The sequence below is a fragment of the Natator depressus genome, chromosome 3 (assembly GCF_965152275.1).
Source record: "Natator depressus isolate rNatDep1 chromosome 3, rNatDep2.hap1, whole genome shotgun sequence".
In the NCBI taxonomy this organism is placed as follows: Eukaryota; Metazoa; Chordata; order Testudines; family Cheloniidae; genus Natator; species Natator depressus.
The window spans coordinates 151,792,135-151,812,010 of record NC_134236.1 but is presented as its reverse complement, the minus strand read 5'-3'; the positions used below and the strand labels follow the sequence as shown (position 1 = coordinate 151,812,010).

The 19,876-nt window shown below is 47.9% G+C and overlaps 1 protein-coding gene across 1 annotated transcript in view; it reads right to left on the bottom strand.

Moving 5' to 3' along the window:
* The window catches only part of DNAH8 (dynein axonemal heavy chain 8), a 577,557-nt gene that overhangs the window by 425,822 nt on the left and 131,859 nt on the right, over positions 1 to 19,876 (bottom strand). Inside the window, exon 19 of the mRNA XM_074949111.1 lies at positions 14,550 to 14,666. Coding sequence (XP_074805212.1) covers positions 14,550 to 14,666 — 117 coding nt within the window. The remainder of the gene's footprint in view (positions 1 to 14,549; positions 14,667 to 19,876) is intronic.

The window sequence follows — 19,876 nt, the reverse complement described above, 5'->3', positions numbered from 1 at the left end:
ATTCATTTGGCCACCAAAGAAATGGAGGAAGGGGTCCGCCAGATCATTTTGGCTGTCTGAATGATAGCATCTTTTATAGGCAGGGCTACCTTCCCTGCTGCAGTGAGATGGAGATCTTGTGTATATTAACCTCTACAAACTCCATTTGGCTGTCCAGAGATGTTGCCATTCTCCTGAGTAACTCCTGATATCCTTCAAAATCATCTGGTACTGGGCCCCAGGATGATGTCTCTGGTATCAGGGCCTCATCAGGTGATGAAGAAGAGGTGTGCAATGGAGGCAAGGGAAATGACTCTCTGGGTTGTTCTTCTGGTACTGGTACCAGCTGAACTGGCAGATATTCCAGAGCCAGCAGCGGTAAGCTGAATGCACGGGAGTCAGAAGTCTGATTGGTATGAACTGTTACCAGCCTCTGTGAGCTGGGAGGAAAAGATCTAGTCATATAAGGCAGTGTACAGGTGGGTGCTGGAGGCATCCCACAAGGGAACCAGGGGACTGATAGGGCCACTGGGGACTGATAGAGTACCAGCCTCCTGGCTTGTGTGGCCCATGAGTTCCAATTCCTAGACAAACTCTTCTCAAATACACGCAATAAGAGCAATGACATGAGTGAGCCCAAGGCTACCAGGGAATAGGAGAGTCATCTTAAGAATCTGATCACAACTCAGAGTACACAGAGAACCAGGGTGATACAGTGCTGAGAGGGGTCCTTGGAGACCTTGAACAGGAGCTATGCTGTGAGCATGGTATCAGGGACAGCATGGACATTTTCCTGGCTATCAGTAACATGTGGTGTGGGGGATCTGGAGCTGGTCCTGTGGAAAGTGGTAGCACCAACTCAGAGGAATTTGATGCTATGGTCAAGCAACCCAGTGCAGACCATCTAGAAGGCTGCTTTAGTGCCGGATGAGATTCCTCACCCTGAGGCAAAGACGATAGCAGTACAAACAGGTATATTAAGTCTCTACCCACAGTGTAAACCTCTGGTGTAGTCAGTACCAACATGGGCTGCTGACTTGCAGTGATCAGGAAAGACTGCTCTGTTGCCATCAAAGAAGTAGCCAGACTCGACAGTCCCTGAGAGGGCACCAGAGTTAATGATTAAGGTCTCTCTGAATGAGCCCAAAGAGCATGCTTTACCTTTGTTACCTGATGGACCCTCTGTGGAAGGGGTCCATGACCCTGGGACTTCTTGGTGCCAACTGGCAGAGGGCACAGGAGGTGTACAGGAATCTTTCAGGGATCCTCTGCATCAGACATATGCATAATATACTCTTGAGGGAATTCTGCACCAAAAAATTAAAAATTCTGCAAAATTCTGCATATTTTATTTGTCAAAATAACACAATATAATTGTGCCATTTTCAATTATTTTGGTAGTTTATGTCAATACAATACAGACAACAACAAAAAACGTTCAGGAAATGTTTTTTGACAAACAGATTCCTTACTAGGCATATTAGCACATCTGTATGTCTCCACAGAGCAGATGACAATACTAATGTTTCCATGTATGTCAAGCAAAGAAGACTTTAAGGGTATGTCTACACTGCAAAGAAAAAACATGGTGGGCCCATGCAAGCTGACAGCTCAGCCTGCTGGGGTTGTTTCACTGCAGTGCAGACTTCCGGGCTCAGACTAGAGCTGTAGCTCTGGGACCCTCCCACTCTGCATGGTCTTAGAGCCTGGGTTCCAGTCCCAGTCCAGAAGTCTACACAGCAATGAATCAGCCCTGCAGCCCAAACCCTGTGAGACTGAGTTGGCTGGAACAGGCCAGCTATGTGTTTTTCTTTGCTGTGTAGACATACCCTAATGAGCGGCACATCCTTAGGAGTGAAGTTAGCCCATGATCTGTCACAGCACTTATATATATGCATAAAATTCAGCACCTGAGTGTCCCCACTGAAACTAACACTTTACCAGATTGGGATCTCAGTGACTGGTGTGAAAGTAGAATGAATTATATTGAAATTATAATTCATTAAAGAAATGCTACTTGAAGGGTTTGTTGAAATATAGTTGTCAGGAAGAGAAACATTAAGGAGTGTGAGGCAATGGGTCCTCAAACTAATTAACTTAGAGCTCCTACTGAGCTAGGAGATTGGTAAACATTAGTATGCAAATAAGATATGTATGTATATTTGTCAGTTTCTGCTTCCTTTTGTCTCTTATGTTAAATTGGCTTTGGCTTATTTGTATAAATAAGTTAGCTTGAGCCTCAGAGAGGGGCTCACATATCTGGGTGCATTGGCAAAGCGCTTTGCTAATAAACAGAGTGGTCTGACAAATTATGAGAGTCCTGAATCTGACTTTGACACTGGCATAGCTAAGTAATACTCAGCATGTCACTATACAGTCACTGGACTAGAACTGAAATTGTTGCAGACAATAGATTAGAAGGACAACAGGAGTGGAAAGGGTGGGGTTTGGTGGGGAAGTCTGGATGCAGGGGGTGGGGCTCGGCAGGGATCTAGATGTTTGTGGGGGGGTTGGATGCATGGGGAGTTTGGGTGGACAGTGGCACAGCTCCCTGTACAGTGACCCCTTCCCCCTGTGGCTGGGGAGTGATGGGGACAGAAAGAGGAGGGTGCAGGTGCGGAGCTTCCTGCAGCCGGGGGGAGGTTCTTGGGGGTGGGTCTGACCCAGCCCCAGGAGGGCCCATGCAAAGGAAGAGGAAGCCCGTCCTCCCCAGCCCAGCCAGGACTAGAAGCTGGAGCATGGCACACAGTAGCAGCCACTGGCTGGGTCATCCTTAGCCCTGACCCCACACAGACTCCTGGCTCACTGCAATAGTGAGCGAGAGGGACAGAGTCTTACATTCATGCCCAGCCCCACCCTGCCCCGAGTCAGTGATTTACATCTCCTCCGGCAGCTCCCGACACTTGAACCAGATGCGCCTGGTTGGGACCGCTGCCCAGAAGGGGCATGTAAATCAATTATTCTGCTGAGAAAGAGTAAAATCTGTGGGGGACATTAATTCTGCACTTGTGCAGTGGCACAAAGTTCCCCCAGGGAGTAATAACTGTCCATCAGTAGGTAGCTTGTGAGGTCTCTAATGAGAGCCAACAAGCCAATGATCATCATAATGCCTGTGAAATGTATGTATGGACAATATTTAAGGAATTGTGTATCTATGTGAAAAAGTATGTTCTTAAAGTATGGGAGGTAAGACAGATCACCAAGAGGACACAGACCTCGTCCAAGTTCCTTTCAGGCAGATGGTAACAGACACTTATCTCTTTGTCCGACTATGTGTGTATTCTGTACTGTAGGCCTTACAATGGATGCCCATTTGCCTACTAAGCCAATACCAGTCAAAAAACTGGGAAATCTACAAGAGAAAACCTGTTTATGATTAAGATTAGTCTGGTGTACCAGGGAATGCAAAGAAACACACAGGATCCTTCACTAAGGAGGCAAGCTAACAGCATGTTTGTTGGGGGGTCACAGCCAGCCTGATTGTAAAGCACTGGTGAGCAATATTTTATTAGACATGAAAGTATCCTGTTAACAAAAAGTCTAGGCTCTATGTAGGATTCATAAAGGTTTATGTGCTTGGCAACATTCAGGGCACACCCGGAGTGTTGTGTAGGAGTAGTGCACACACTGCTCCATCCAAGGGCATCAACCTTGGAATCTCGCCAAGATGATATGAACCGTGGGAAGCCTCTCAGGACTGGGCTCAAGGCCCGAGAGCAAGGAATGCGGTAGATAGAAATTGGTAAATAAGAATGTTAAACAAAGCCAGTGTATTCCTTTTATCTGTTGGAGAATGTAATGCGTGGGGGAGAGAGAGAGAATAAAGGGGAAGGTGGAAAGCTGACAGGCAGAAGCCCGTTAGCAGAGACCAGCCTGCTTGCTTGCTAAAAGCTGTGTTCTGTCTTGTCATTGAACCGCCACAACTGGCGCCCAAACGTGGGGCCCTCAGCACTCACCTCGCCCGGCAAGGGTTTCAGACGCGTCACTCATCCGCCACGCGGATCCCGGTGAGTATTTTTCGTCGTGGTAAGTATGGGAAGTTCCCTCTCTGCTTTGCAAGTGCAACACCGCAATGAGCTACAGTATTTGCTGCGTAAGGCTCAGCATGATTGTCCCACTCGAGAACTCACTCTCCTGCTACTGGAGGTGAGTGCCCAGTGCCCGTGGTACCCTGAAGCTGGAACCCTTAAGCTAGTGGACTGGGAGCGGTTGGGCCAGACATTGCACAAAGAGCCTCGGGCGTCCGTGCAGGCTTTACATGCCTGGCACCTCTGCCGCGACGCGATACAGCGTGTCGCCTTGGACAGGCCCTCCCTCGCGAGGCTGGTGATATCGCCACGCCCATCCGCTCCTGCAGCCATCCCCCCTCCTGACAATGCGACACAGTGTGTCGCCTCAGAAAGACCCTCTCCCGCGCCAACAGAGGGGCTGCCGATCCCGCCACCCCCGTCCGCTCCTGCAACCATCCCTCCCCCTGCTTCGCCCCCAGTGCCTCTATTACCACCGCCTCCCTGGCCTTCCCCACCGGAGCTGGTGTGTGATCACCCTCCGCCCGCGGGGCCCCATGCTCCAGGGCCCCCCGGGGGGTCGTCTGCATCTGCTCAGGGGCTTTCGCTGGTGCAACAAATGGTTCACGCAGCGAAGACTCGCTCAGATATTACAGCAGAGGAGCTGGCTGATCTGGTCTCAGTTTGTCCTGTGACCTGGCAGGATGATGGCCAGGGCAACCAGGTTGCAAACTGGGTCAGTTTGCCTTACTCGGTGATCAGAGAGGTAAAGAAAGCAATTCGCGAGTTCGGCCTGACTAGCACGTATGTGCGTGGTCTCATTGAAGGGCTAGGTAGTGGGTACTCCCTGATCCCTGAAGATTGGAAGGCGCTGTTGCGCATGATGCTGACACCTAGTCAGTATGTTATTTGGCTTAGTGAGTATCGGCAGATGGCGGAACGCCAAGCCCAGGTATATAGAGAGCAAGGTATCATTTATGAGCACTTGGCAGGGGAGGGCCAGTTTGCTACCGTTCAGCTGCAGTCTCAACTCCCTCAGGCCGTCTTCCCCATTATTTCCACCTGCGCTCAGCATGCTTTCCGGAAGGTCCTGGATTCAGGCAAGCCTACCAAAAGCTTTGCCAGTATCCGTCAGGGTGCATCAGAGTCCTTTATGGATTTTACCAACAGATTGCAGGAGGCTATCCTCCGACAGGTGGATAACCCTGCGGCAGCTCAGGAGATCCTGTTAAAAATGGCAGTTGAAAATGAGAACGAGGATTGCCGCCGTGCTCTCCAGGCTGCACAAGCCTCTGGAATTCTAGAGCTGTCGGACATGCTGCGGGCATGCCAAAAGATCGGAACCCAAGCACATAAAGCTGGAGTTCTGGCCGCCGCCCTGCGGAAAAGCGGGAAGGAGGGGAAGCGTTGTTACCGCTGTGGTAAGGAGGGTCACTTTCAGTGGGAGTGCCGCTCATCGACGGTGCCCGTCCGCCCCTCAAAGAAGTGCCCCAAGTGTCGGAAGGGCTATCACTGGGCTAATCAGTGTCGTAGCGGGTTGGGAAACCGCACGACGGGTCCCCCCCGAACCGAGGGCCAAACGGGGGTGTTTCCCACTCAGACAACTGTTCCTCTGCCTTACAATCCATAGACTCCATGAGGGCGGCGACTGCCGGAAGTGCAGGGCTTGATTTGATTATGCAGGAGGACGCTGATTTTCAGTTGCCAGGGGAGGTTTGCACCATACCTACACAGGTGACGGGACCTCTCCCTGCCGGATTTGTGGGTCTGGTTCTCCCTTGCTCACACGCTGGGAAACAGGGTTTTTTTGTCATCCCAGGAGTCATCGATGCCGATTACACCGGCGTTATTAAGGTTCAGGTGTGGACCCATCTTCCGCAGTCGCTCCCGCGTGGACGGTCAATTGCACAATTGATTTTAGTCCCCTATCAGGTGCCAGCCGCAGAGGATCGAGCCCAGGGCGGAGGCGGCTTTGGATCGACGCTGTCTCAGTCGCCGTCTCACAATACGTCCTCTCCACTTGTTGCTCTAACAATGTCGGTCCGCCCCTCGAAACCTCAGTTAACACTTCTCTTAAATAACGTTCCTTTTACAGGGTTGGTGGACACTGGAGCTGACGTTACGGTGATTCGTGATCCGGAGTGGCCAGTCGGTTGGCCAACAGTTCCTTCTAAAGAGTTGTGGGGGATCGGGGGTAGCAAACCCGGGCGCCAAAGTTTGTCTTGGGTCACGGTCTCTAAACCAGGAGGCTGTGCCCTTGCTACAATCCGCCCTTTTGTACTCCCTGACCACCTCAATATTTGGGGCCATGATTTACTTAGAAAGCTGGACGCCACCCTCGATATTAATATATAATGGCCCAAAATCCTCCCTCACCCACCTTGCCATCCGCATTACCATTGGTATGGCAATCCTTAGAGCCCATATGGATTGACCAGTGGCCCCTCCCTCTAGAAAAGCTGAAAGCGCTTCATTTGCTTGTGCAGCAATATTTGCATGCACAGCGCTTGGAGAGCTTCACTAGTCCTTGGAACTAGCTGCTGTTATTTTGGCCTTTCAATTTTTTGCTGATTGTCCCTTTAATTTGATTGTGGACACGCATTATGTTTATCAGGTAATTGATTATTTACCCCTTGCCCTCATTACCCCTCAGGTCAATGCGGACCTCCTTCGCCTGTTTTTGTCCTTACAGTATTTCATCACCACTTGTAATTTCCCTTATTTTGTTGCTCATATTTGCAGTCATACCCCTCTGCTTGGGCTACTCACTGAAGGCAATGCGCGCCCCGATCGCGCGTTACGTGGTCAGGTAAATTCCCTTTTTTCTGACCCCATTGAAAGCCATTCCTTTTTTCATCAGTCTGCCTCTGTTTTGGCCCGACAGTTTCATATTCCTGCTGATCATGCACGTTCTATTGTTCATTCCTGCCCCCACTGTGCCGCTGCTGCCCCTACCTTTTTTTATGCCGTTAACCCTAGAGGTACCGCAGCGAATCAGCTGTGGCAAATGGATGTCACTCACGTGCCACAATTCCACCCCTATTCGTTTTTACATGTTTTTATTGATACCTATTTGGGATTCCTCTGGGCAACCCCACAGTGTGGGGAAGCCACTCCCAAAGTTATTCACCATTTGCTAGCCTGTTTTGCTGTTATGGGTCACCCGAGCCAGATAAAAACGGATAATGCCCCAGCCTATTGCTCCACAGCCCTCTCCACCTTTTGTGCCCAATGGGACGTCCGTCTCAAACACGGGATCCCTTATAATTCCACAGGCCAAGCTATTGTTGAACGTGCAAATTGCACGCTAAAAACCCTGCTCGATAAACAATTAAAACAAGGGGAGCTGTGTCTCCGAACCTTAGGAGACATTCAGGAACAACTGCATATCCTTTTGTTTACTTTAAATAATTTAACGCTGAATGCAGATCAGCAGACCCCCGCGGATCGGCATTTTCACAAATGGAAAGACCGTGTGTCTATTACCGTCAGCTGCCCGATCCGCAATGGTTGGGCCCAGTGCCTTTAATTACTTGGGGTTGGGGATATGCTGCTGTGTTTCTTCCTGCAGGACCGTTGTGGGTTCCAGCCCGGTGTGTGCGACCGGCACTGAAACAGCATGGCGTGGCACCAGGGGCTGTCGAACCCCATACCGGAGTTTCAGCTGACCTTGGAGGAGAACGCGGTGCCTCCCGGGTCAACAACGGCGGGACGGAAACGGAAGAGGCGTAGCGTCCCAAGCCAGCCCATGACATGCGGAGCAGTAAAAGCATTGGTCGCCGCAGCTCAACAAAGACTGGCAGCAAACCAACAGCCAGAGACTCCTGAGACTTTGTTTGTGGCAATTCTCGCCCAAATTACTGCTAATTCTGTACTGATTGTATGCCTTTTGTGCCTGCTATTTCCTGGAGGGGTTGACTCGGGAGCGCTTCCTCCGTTATGGGCCCGAATGACATATAACCTATGGGAAAGATTGGCTTCAATAGCAAATGTTACCCACTTTTGTTTATTTGATTTTGTAGCAGCTGAAGAATTATTAGGTACGTGCCTTATTCCAGTATGTCATCACCCTGAGGAAATTGGGAATGAGATGATGCTCGCCGCTTACTCGAACCTCTCTTCCCAGTACTCTAGCATGGCTAATCGGGGCCCGGCCAATCACACTTTACCTTCTTAAGCTTATTTTTTGCTGCTGCTGTGTACAATGTATTCCCTCTTTGTTAAGGCTTTGTCGAGACCCGCCCTGGCAGGCTCCACGAGTTATGACCTTGTCTGTCTGGGAGTTAATTGGCTTGCAAAAGCAAATTGATGGCTACCATGAGATGGCCGAGCACAAATAAACAAAAAAGGAGGGGATGTAGGATTCATAAAGGTTTATGCACTTGGCAACATTCAGGGCACACCCGGAGTGTTGTGTAGGAGTAGTGCACACACTGCTCCATCCAAGGGCATCAACCTTGGAATCTCACCAAGATGATATGAACCGTGGGAAGCCTCTCAGGACGGGGCTCAAGGCCCGAGAGCAAGGAATGCGGTAGACAGAAATTGGTAAATAAGAAAGTTAAACAAAGCCAGTGTATTCCTTTTATCTGTTGGAGAATGTAATGCGTGGGGGAGAGAGAGAGAATAAAGGGGAAGGTGGAAAGCTGACAGGCAGAAGCCCGTTAGCAGAGACCAGCCTGCTTGCTTGCTAAAAGCTGTGTTCTATCTTGTCATTGAACCGCCACAGCTCTAGAATGCATTATTATTTTATCTGATAGATAAGCATTTGTTTCCAATACTTCTGTGTGCTATTTCTTGAATCTCTATGCTTTGTTAAGTAAATTTATACTTGATTTCCCCTAAACACGTCTAAGTGCTGTGTGTTAAGCAGAGTGGTAATCTGGGGTGGAACTGGTCAGCTGGAGTGTTCTGTTTCTTTGGAAGCAGCGGATCTGTGAATAATATGAATGTCCAGTGGAACAGGGGCTGGACCCGCTTGGGAGAAGTTCAGAGGGCTCAGCAGTTGTAATCTGCCTGTCACTAACATGTAGAGAAACAGCAGGGCCTGCAAAGGCCTACAGGGGAGCTTGTGTTAACTGTGGCCAGTGGCGTTGGAAAGATGACCTCCTGGCAGGCACAGACAAGGTTTTCTCATGCTAAGGGGGAGTGGTATGAATTGCCTTGCAACTCTGGGTACCCCAGGAAACATCACAGATACCCATATCCTAAACTTCAAGGAACCGAATGCCAACTTCTGTTTCTGCTTTTGAGGCCGGGACTCTGATTCCCTGGGCCTAAAAAGGACAGTCCCAGAGAAAGGGATCTTCTGAGGCCTCTTTCAGCTGATACATCCAAAGGAACACTTCGGGAAGGAGTCTTCGAAGACCTTCCCTCAGATGACTGAAGGGGCTCTGTCAAGGTTCCTTCCCCAATCTGAACTCTAGGGTACAGATGTGGGGACCTGCATGAAAACCTCCTAAGCTTACTTTTACCAGCTTAGGTTAAAACTTTCCCAAGGTACAAAATTATTTTACCCTTTGCCCTTGGTTTTCCACTGCCACCACCAAACTTTATCTGGGTTTACTGGGAAAATGTAGTTTGGACACTTCTTTCCCTCCAAAATCCTCCCAACCCTTGCACCCCACTTCCTGGGGAAGGTTTGGTAAAAATCCTCACCAATTTGCATAGGTGACCACAGACCCAAACCCTTGGATCTGAGAACAATGAAAAAGCATTCAGTTTTCTTACAAGAAGACTTTTAATAGAAGTAAAGGAATCACCTCTGTAAAATCAGGATGGTAGATACCTTACAGGGTAATTAGATTCAAAACATAGAGAATCCCTCTAGGCAAAACCTTAAGTTACAAAAAAGACACACAGACAGGAATAGTCATTCTATTCAGCACAGCTCTTTTCTCAGCCATTTAAAGAAATCATAATCTAACACATACCTAGCTAGACTACTTACTAAAAATTCTAAGACTCCATTCCTGTTCTGTCCCCAGCAAAAGCAGCACACAGACAGACACAGACCCTTTGTTTTTCTCCCTCCTCCCAGCTTTTGAAAGTATCTTGTCTCCTCATTGGTCATTTTGGTCAGGTGCCAGCGAGGTTACCTTTAGCTTCTTAACTCTTTACAGGTGAGAGGATTTTTCCTCTGACCAGGAGGGATTTTAAAGGGGTTTACCCTTCCCTTTATATTTATGACAGGCTCTGACATTGATCTAAGGGCAGCCTCCATCTGGATATATTAGAGGCACTCCTCCCTCAGCTTCTTAGTTCTAGTCTTGAAGCTGCAACAGAGAGAGCACCTATAACCTGGCCCTCACCCAAACACTTGCAGCAGTATGAATGAGGGTCACTAACAGGGAGAGGCTTTCTGCAGCCGATGAAAGTTTGAACTCTAGGGACTTTGGCATAGGTTTCTCAGTACCAGGCAGGGTCTAGAGACCCACAATACTGGAAAAATCCCAAAAGAAAGGCCAAATAAAAATAGAACTATAAAATGAATAAAAAAAATAAAAGTCCAAAGACTTTTGAGCAGCACTAGGTAGATCAAGTATTTGTTCACAAGGAACACAAATGCTCTGACCACAGATGGAAAGAAGGAACTGAAAGAGGGACTCAGCCCTTTATATTCTCACTTGCAGCACAAGGAGCTTGGCAATGAGCAGTGCTGCCCTTATAGGTACCATCAGAGAAAACTCCCCAGCACTGGTCCTCAAGGCACACACTCACCTACAGTGTAATGGACATATGCATGCAATCAAAGAACACCCCAATTTAATGATGGTTCCCCAATGTCAGCTACTTTCTAAGAGCTGTCAGTTAGCCAGTTCTTGATCTATTTAATGTGTGCTTTACTGATATTGTATAGTGCTAAATTTTAATAAGAATGTTGTGCAGTACTAAGTCAAATTCCTTACACAAGTCTAAGTATATTACATCTATGCACTTACCTTTATCAACCAAACTTGTAATCTCATCCAAAAAATGAAATCAGGATTATTTGACAAGACTTATTTTCCATATAATTATGTTGACTGGCAATAATTCTATTCCTATCTTTTAATTCTTTATCAATTTAAACCACCTCAGCTTTTTGATTTTTTTGTCCAGGACTGTCAGGCTACTATGAAGAGTCAGTCTTTAAACTGAAGAGTTCATGACCTTCACAAGGCAAGCCTTCCAAAGCTGAGATCTGTATTTCTCTGAGCAAGCCCAATGGACAGTTTTGCAGAAGGTCATTGAAACTCTGCAGCACTGAGGGGGAGCATCCCACAAGATTAAATACACAGAGACCAACCCAGACCACTGCTTTCTCTGTACACGTGGAGGGGGCAGTTGAGTCAAAAGTGCCCTATTACATAAAAAAACTGTTACTTACCTGTATGATAACTGCTGTTCTTTGAGATGTTAATGCAGATATGTATTACACTCTGCATGTGGTGCCAATCTCAGTACCACTGGTGATCCCCAGGAAGTCTCAACAATTTTTGAGAGAGATACTGAGAAGGCAGGGGAGAGGAGGAAGAGGTCTCCGAGCCCAAACCTGAGGAACCTTCAGAGTAGTCCATAGGCAATGAAGGAGCCACCCATCCAACAAACATCCAGCCTTATCCAAAGTCCAGCTCACAGGATGCATCAGTACTGACAACAGTAAAGCAGTTGGTGCTTTAACCACTAACACAGGCCTCATACTCACTCTCAGTACTGAAGCAGACATTGGTGCCAAAGTCGAAGCTGGCACTGGACCCATAGATGCAGTGTGCTGGGATCATCATTAGCATGGAAGATAGTAGCTGTGTTGACAAGTCCCTCAGTACCGAAAAGGCAGGCGACCTCAACTCTGCACCCTGAATTGGAAGAGGCGCAAAAGAAGATTCCAATAATAACGGCAGGTCTGCAACCAATCCAGACAGCACCAAGGACACTAAAGAAGCCTCCACAGCTGAACATTCCTCAATTAGTGGAGGATCAGGAACAGCCAGGCAAAGAAAGTCCAATGCTGCCTGATACACCACTGGTGTGGAAACAGTCAATGCTGACACTGAAATTGTTGGTACTGGACTCAGAGGAAGCCCCACGGATGGTACCTGAGTCAGTGGTAGAGTCCAGTTGCTCTCATCTCGGCATTGGAGAGCAAATAGCCCTGCTCTATCGTGCATCCGGGATGAATCACAATGTAGAGCTGCACTCCTCTTGGAAGGGGAGGAGGAATCTCTCTGAATTCTGGAATGGCCCCAGTCCATTTTGTGATAAATTTTTCTAGGAGGACCAGAGGAAGAACTGTCTTTTTTTCTGTGGGGGAGAAGAATATGAATTTGGCCTAACAGCAGCCTGTGCCAGCTCAGATGCCCTCTGAGGGGCCTGACAATCTGTGAAGGTCCCCAGTGCTGAAACGGGCCTCATGGTCTGTTCTTGAGGGTGCTGCTTCAAATAAAAGTCTCTGTCCACCTGCATGCTCTTTTTGAATGACTTGCAGATGAAGGACCTTTCTTTAATGGGCCCTTCCCGAAGGCACAAATAAACACTGAGTGTGCGGTTCTCATTATTAGAGCTAACTACCCCACATGATGGGCAGTGTTCAAATGCTGGCGAGGGCATCACACCAGGCAAAATCCTATCCAACCATTTTTAATAAAACTAAACCTATAGGCACCACTAAACTAACTACAATTAACAACTACACCTCTACCCCGATATAACGTGGTCCTTGGGAGCCAAAAAATCTTACCGTGTTAGGTGAAACCACGTTATATTGAACTTGCTTTGGCCTCGAGAATTTCCGTTATTAATAGTCACTTCCCGCCCCCTGACTGACCCCTCAGAACCCCCGACCCATCCAACACCCCCCTCCCGCTCCCTGACCCCTATCAACACCCCCGCCCCCTGACAGGCCCCCCAGGACTCCCACGCTCTATTCAACGCCCCTGTTCCCTGTCCTCTGACCACCCCCTGAGACCCTCTGCCCCTTATCCAACCCCTTGGCCCTGGCCCGGCGCCGCTCAGAGCAGCGTGTCGGAGCCAGACATGCTGATCTGCCGGAGCACACAGCCCCGCCCCCCAAAGCACTGCTTTACCACTTTATATCCAAATTCGTGTTATATCGGGTCGCGTTATATCGGGCTAGAGGTGTATATACAAAAAAACTCTGAAACAGCATAAGGTAAGAAGCACACTGAGCATTCCAACTCTAGCCCTGGGCAGTGAGAAGGAACAGAGGAAGGTTGGGGCAGTGCTGCTCTTAAATAGCCAGAGGAGGGGCTAGGTGGCCAGAAGACATGAGTGCCGCCCCTACAAGTATTGCTAAGCAAAATTCTCTGGCTTCTGTGCACTGGACATACACACACCTGAGTGGAATACACATCTGCAACTACTTGATGAACTGATAGTGTCATGTGATTTTGCACACTCTCCTACTTGAACTGACTTCTTTTCTATAATGGATGCAGGCAAGGCCAACGAATAGAGTTGTTGGAGAGGGGGAAGCTTCAACAGCTGCTGGAATACAACTGGGACATTCAGGCTTCCCAAGTTGTTCTTAATGGCTTAGACCAAAAGTTGGAATTCCTGAACCTTAGGCAAGGTTATCAAAGCAATTCTCAGCATGGAGAAAAAGGATTTGGAGAAGAAAGGATTCCAGAAGGAGAGCTGAAGATACTTCTCATTCACCAATGGAGGCAATGACTGGGGGTCATGCAGTATTGGCCATGTTCAGCAGGAGTAGCCTAGAAAAGGCTGGGGAGGATTATGCAGTTGCCTCTGTAGACAGGCACGGTTACCCCAGTAGTGGTCTGAGAAATAAGAAATACTGACCTTGCTCTTCAAACCAGACGGGGAGGGCACTGACAAAAATTAGAGACCCTTTCTGACAAGAAATCAGAGTGCTAGTCACAAACAATGGTGAGGCCTAATACAAACTCAACTTGAAGAAAAGAGGTTAAAATCTAGGGTTTAAAGGTGGTAGCAGGGATGTAAATATGGAGAAACTACCAGGGCCTTATCATTCTTCCAAAAGAAATGCATGGAACAACAACATTTGCTTTAAAAAAAACAGAGACATATTTCAATGTTGCAAAACGTTATCACTAAAAGTTGTTAAGAATTTAATGTTAATCTTAACTAAGGCCTGGTCTACACTGGGGAGAAGGGAGGGCCCGACCTAAGTTGCGCGACTTCCACTATGTGAATAATATAGGGGAAGTCGACGTACTTAGATCTACTTATCACGTTGTCTTCACTGCGGTATGTCGACGGCTGATGCTCTCCCATCGACTCTGCCTGCACCTCTCGCCCTGGTGGAGTACCAGAGTTGATGGGAGAGCGCTCAGCGGTTAATTTATCATGTCTAGATTAGACATGATAAATCGACCCCTGCTGGATGGATCGCTGCCCGTCGATCCAGTGGTAATGTAGACAAGCCTTAAGAAGTTTCTTACATGTGAATAGAAGTCAAATCATTAATTGAGTTTAAAGCACAGGTTATTTTTTGCTGTGAAATATTCTAAAATCAAATGAAAGTGTATTTGAAATTTCTTCAAAAAATGTCATTTTAATTAATTTGGCAAATATGCATACCTTTTTCAAAAGCTGCTTAAACATATTCATAACTTCATCAACTTCTTGAAAAAAACTGTCCAATGTCAGAGATGACCAAGTTAATATAGTAAGTCCTTGTCTCAACACAGATTCTACCTAAACAAACAAACAAAACAAAAATGATGATAACTAAATATAGAAAAAAATAAATGTTAGGAATATAACATACAAACAGGACTGATGATTATAAAAATGAACAATGGCCCTGTGCTCATTACTGAAAGAAAAGATTCTGTTAGTTTGCATCTATGTTTTGTTTCTGCAGTTTTCCTTGAAGTGATTTACTCGATGTTTATTTAGGTTTTTATGTGTACCACAGCCATATTCACCACTATGCTGACAATTCTCAAATGTATCTGCCAACCACTGACCTCTCTCTTCCTGTCCAGTCTCAAATCTCTTGCTGGTCCTCTAACATTTCCTCATGGATGTTATTTCCTTTAACTAAAACAAAACATGAACTGTCCACGTTTTCTCCTAAACCCTGTTCTTTGCTGCACTTCTCCATCACTGTGATCAGATTGACATCACATCTCTGGAACTCATATGAATTGGTATTTTTGACTCTTCCCTTTCCTTTTTTCATCACATCCACTTTCTCACTAAATCTTGTTGTTGCACTCCCTATACTATTTCTAAAATCCTCGCTTTCCTTACCAGCCACATCCTTATTTTTTGCCTAAGGTAACCTCAGACTTTCATATCAATCAGGTCATTCAGCTGTCAGTTTTCATTCTAAATTTCATCTGATTAGGGAAGATGCTGCTCTTCACACCTGGGATGTCAGGAGAGTGTTCGATTTCTATTTGGAAAGGACTAAAGCCTTGAGGGCTGTTTGTCTCTTTCATGGCCAGAATTAAAGTGGCCCCTGTTTTGACCCAAGGGCTCTCCTGAAATGGGTTTGTGGTTGTATCCCCTCTTACCACAACACTGCTAATGTTCAGCCCCCTCCTATGGTTATAGCTAAGGCTATGTTTTATTCACAGGTATTTTTAGTAAAAAAGTCATGGACAGGACACGGGTCGTAAACAAAAATTCACAGGCCCATGACCTGTCCATGACTTTTGCTAAAAATATCCGCCGTGACTAAAACTTGGGTGGGTGTCGTGGGTGCTCTGGGGGGGGCAATCTGGGGGCACCATGGGTGCTGGGGGAGGTGACCCGGGACCCCCACTGGCACTGGGGTAGGGAGGGTTGAAGGGGCTGGCAGGGGCTTTCTACCCGGCTCCATGTCCCTGCAGCTTCTAGGCGGCAGAGGCAGGAGCCAGGACAGGAGCTCTTCCGCTGCTCCTGCCACAAGTGCTGCCTGCCGCAGCTCCCACTGGCCAGAAAATGCAGCCAATGGGAGCTGTGGGGGTGGGGCCTGTGGGCACCAGCAGAATGCAGTGCGGAGACCCACCCCCCCTCCTCGGAGCTGCAGGGCCCCCCTCCCCCGACAGGTAAGCACACCCCCCGAATCCCTGCTTCTAGCCCCCTCCCACACACCTAAACTTCTGCTGCTGGCCCAGGGCCTGCCCAAGCCGGACAGCCCCTGCACCAGCACGAGCTGCTGCAGAAGTCACAGAGGTCATGGAAAGTCACAGAATCCGTGACTTCCGTGATGTCCATGACGGACTTGCAGCCTTAGTTATAGCGCTGTAGCGGGGCAGTCACCCTGCTCTGATTTACAAGGGGTTAAAAGCCAGCCCTTGGAGAGGGCTCAGAGCCAATCAGAGAAGGCTGGGAGGCAGTCAATCACGGTCAGGCTGGGCCCTATAAAAGGGCTGCAGGGCCGGAAGGCAGTCAGTCTTTCTCCAGCCTTGGAGAGAGATGGACCTGGTTGCCTGAAAGAGGAAAAGGGTTCCTTGGACAGTGTAGTGCTGGGGAAGGACAGGAGGAGCTGTGGGAGCTCCAGCCTGGCAAACCCCCAGGCAGAGGCCTTGCTGTCAGGGCCGGAAGAGGTGTTAGAGCTGTGGGGAGGCAGCCAGAGGAGGAAGAGGCAACAGGTTCAACCTTCTTGCCGATGATGAGTGGCCACTTCAGACTGCAGTTTGCTCCTGAAGTAAGGGGCTAGATGAAGACTGGCAGTGGGTCACTGAGACGAGGTGGGCTTAGGGGAGGATCCCTTAGTGTTGGAGTACTGCCGCGGGGCAGTACCTGAGAAGGGGCATCGCAGGCCAGGAGGGATGTGGGGCCTGAGGTATAGTGGGTGAAGATTCATCATGGAAAGACAAGTAGCGACAGCAGGAGAGATGCCGGCCAGAAGGAGGCGCTCCAAGGCTAGGATGAGCTAATTCCTGGAAGCGCCGTGGCGATGACAGCATGACCTGTTACAAGTGCATTCTACTAAATCACAATCTATTTCCATAGCCCTGATGACACTGCGAGACATCCACTGAATAAATATGCAAAGCTACCACGTGGGGTTTGGTCCGTACCTTCTTAAAATATTATGCTGTAGTACATGCCTCTAGAGCAGTCACCCCCTTTGGTACTGCAGTTCTACAAGCAGTCTTAGATAGGGCTCAAAAGCACCCACTTTCTTTGGGGAGTATTGCTTCAAAGTGGAGCACCCATGAAGACAGTATTCACAGAATGAGAATTTAATTATCCTGTACAGTAACTGGAGTTCTTTGAGACGTTAGTCCCACATAGGGTGTTCCACTATCCATCCTCCTTCCCTTCTGCTCTGGAGTCTTTGCCTTGCTGGACTTCACAGTAGAGAAGGAACTGATTCATCCAACACAGCCCTATACACCCTTGGTATAAGGCACAAGTATAGCTAGGGTGCATGTTGGACCAAACAAGCACTGCTACCAAAAGTCTCTGATCAACGGTGCATAGGGTGCACTTTTACCAGAAGTGGAGCACCTGTAGGGACATTACTCAAAAAAGAACAAGAATTTCTGCTATATGCTGGGATGCTAATTGGTTTGAGGAGAAAGACCTGGATGTATTAGTCAATCACAGGATGACTATGAACCACCAGTGTGATGTGGTTGTGAAAAAGACAAATGCAATCCTGGGATATATGAGATGAGATATTTCCAATGAAATAGTAAAGTATTAATGTCATTGTACAAGGCACTAGTAAGTCCTCATCTGGAATATTTTGTACACAATGTGGTCACCCATATTCAAGAAAGATGAATTCAATCTGGAATAGGTTCAGAGGAGGGCTTCTAGGGTGACCAGGAGAGTGGAGAGACCTATCTTATCATAGGAGACTGAAAGAGCTTGGCTTGTTTAGTCTAGCAAAATGAAGGCAGTGAGGAGATAAAGAAGTTACTCACCTTGTGCAGTAACAATGGTTCTTCGAGATGTGTCCCCCTATGGGTGCTCCAACGTAGGTGTGTCTGTGTCCCTGCGCTGCTGATCACAGACACTTTGGTAGCAGTGTCAATTGGGCGCGCAAATGTGCTGTCTTTCCTTGTGCTGCGCCACAACGCTAGTTGGTGCACACAGGCTAACTGTCCTCAGTTCCTTCCCTATCGCAGGGTCATAACAGGCACTCCAAAGCAGAGGGGAGGAGGGCAGGTTGTAGAGTACTCATAGGGACACACATCTCAAAGAAGAAGAAGTTACTCACCTTGTGCATTAATAATGGTTCTTTGAGATGTGTGTCCCTGTGGGTGCTCCACTTTAGGTGTCGGTGCATTCCTGCACCGGAGATCAGAGATTTTAGGTAGCAGTGCTCGGTCCGAGAGTGCGCATGCAGTAGCTGTCTCACAGTGTCATTGGCGCCTCTTGCAGTGCACGCATGACCCGACCCCCTCAGTTCCTTCTCTACTGCGAAGTCTGATAGCAAAAACTCTGAAGTAGAGGGAAGGAGGGCGGGTAGTGGAGCACACACAGGGACACACATCTTGAAGAACCATTGTTACTGCACAAGGTGAGTAACTTCTTCTTCAAGTAGTATCCCTGTGGGTACTCCACTTTAGGTGTCTGTAGAGCAGTGCCCTACTGTGGATAGTAGGGGCTTTGGAGTTATGTGTGTAGTGGTCAAGAGCACGGTAAGGCCAATTATGGTATCTGACATAGCATTTCGGGGATTGCATCATGTTTAGCAAAGGTGTGCTTGGATGCCCAGGTGGCAACTCTACATATATCTATTAAGGGAACATTGTTAAGGAAGGTTATTGATGTAGCATAGCACATGTAGAATGAGATCTGAAGCCTGAGGGAGGTTCTTTATTGTGTAGTTGGTAACAGGTTTGGATACAGGTGGAGATCCATTTAGATAGTCTCTGGGTCGATACAACATGACCCTTAGATTGTTCTGTTGTGGAGATAAACAGTCTTGGTGATTTACGGAATGGTTTGGTTCTGTCTAAATAGAGCGCTATGGCTCGCCTGACATCAAGTGTGTGCAGGTCAGCCTCTTGTGAATCCCTGTGTGGTTTAAGGTAAAATGTGGGTAAGCGTATAGTTTGGTTTACGTGGAAGGATGTAGCTATTGTCGGCAAAAAATTTGGGTGTGGTCATAGCATGATTTTCTCCTTAGTTGTAGGGAGGTTCAGCCATCGGTGCCCGTATTTCACTCACACTTCTGGCTGATGTGATGGCCACCAGAAACATGACATGTGGTCAAAATGCCGCGTTGGTGGTGGTGGTGGTTGGTGGTGGTGGAAAGATGTGTTTCTTGTTCTTTGATATGGTGTGTATCGGCATCATTTATTAGGCGGGGTGTATATGCCTAAGGTACATAATGTGGCCCCAGAGTCCTTCATTGTATGTTCGACCTCATCTGTTTTAGAGGAAAAGAGCCTTTCACCCAAAGTGGAGCACCCACAGGGACGCTACTTGAAGAAGAACCATTGTTACTGCACAAGGTGAGTAACTACTTCTTCTTCTCCTTCTTCGAGTAGTGTGTCTATGGGTGCTCCACTGTAGGTAACTTCTGAGCAGCATCCCTTTTGGAGGGTGGGGACTTCAGAGTTGGGTCAATTACAAATGACAGTACTGTGGAGCTGAAGATAGCATTGGTGGTGGAGTCCCCAGTGATTGCGTAGTGTTCTGCAAGAGTGTGAGCTGATGCCCATGCACCACTCTGCAGATCTCTGAGATAGGGACAACCTTGAAAAAAGCGACGGATGAGGAGACTGATCTTGTGGACTTTGTATGGATCAAATCTGGAGGGGTCAATTTGCAAATGTCATAGCACTGTCTGATCCAATTCAAGACTCACTTAGAGAGTCTTTGGGCTGATATTGGTGAGCCCTTGGATCTATCCGCCACAGAGAGGAAAAATCTAGGGGATTTTCTGAAGGCCTTTGTCTTATCAAGGAAGAAGGCCAGGGTTCTCCTAACATCTAGGGTACGTAGTA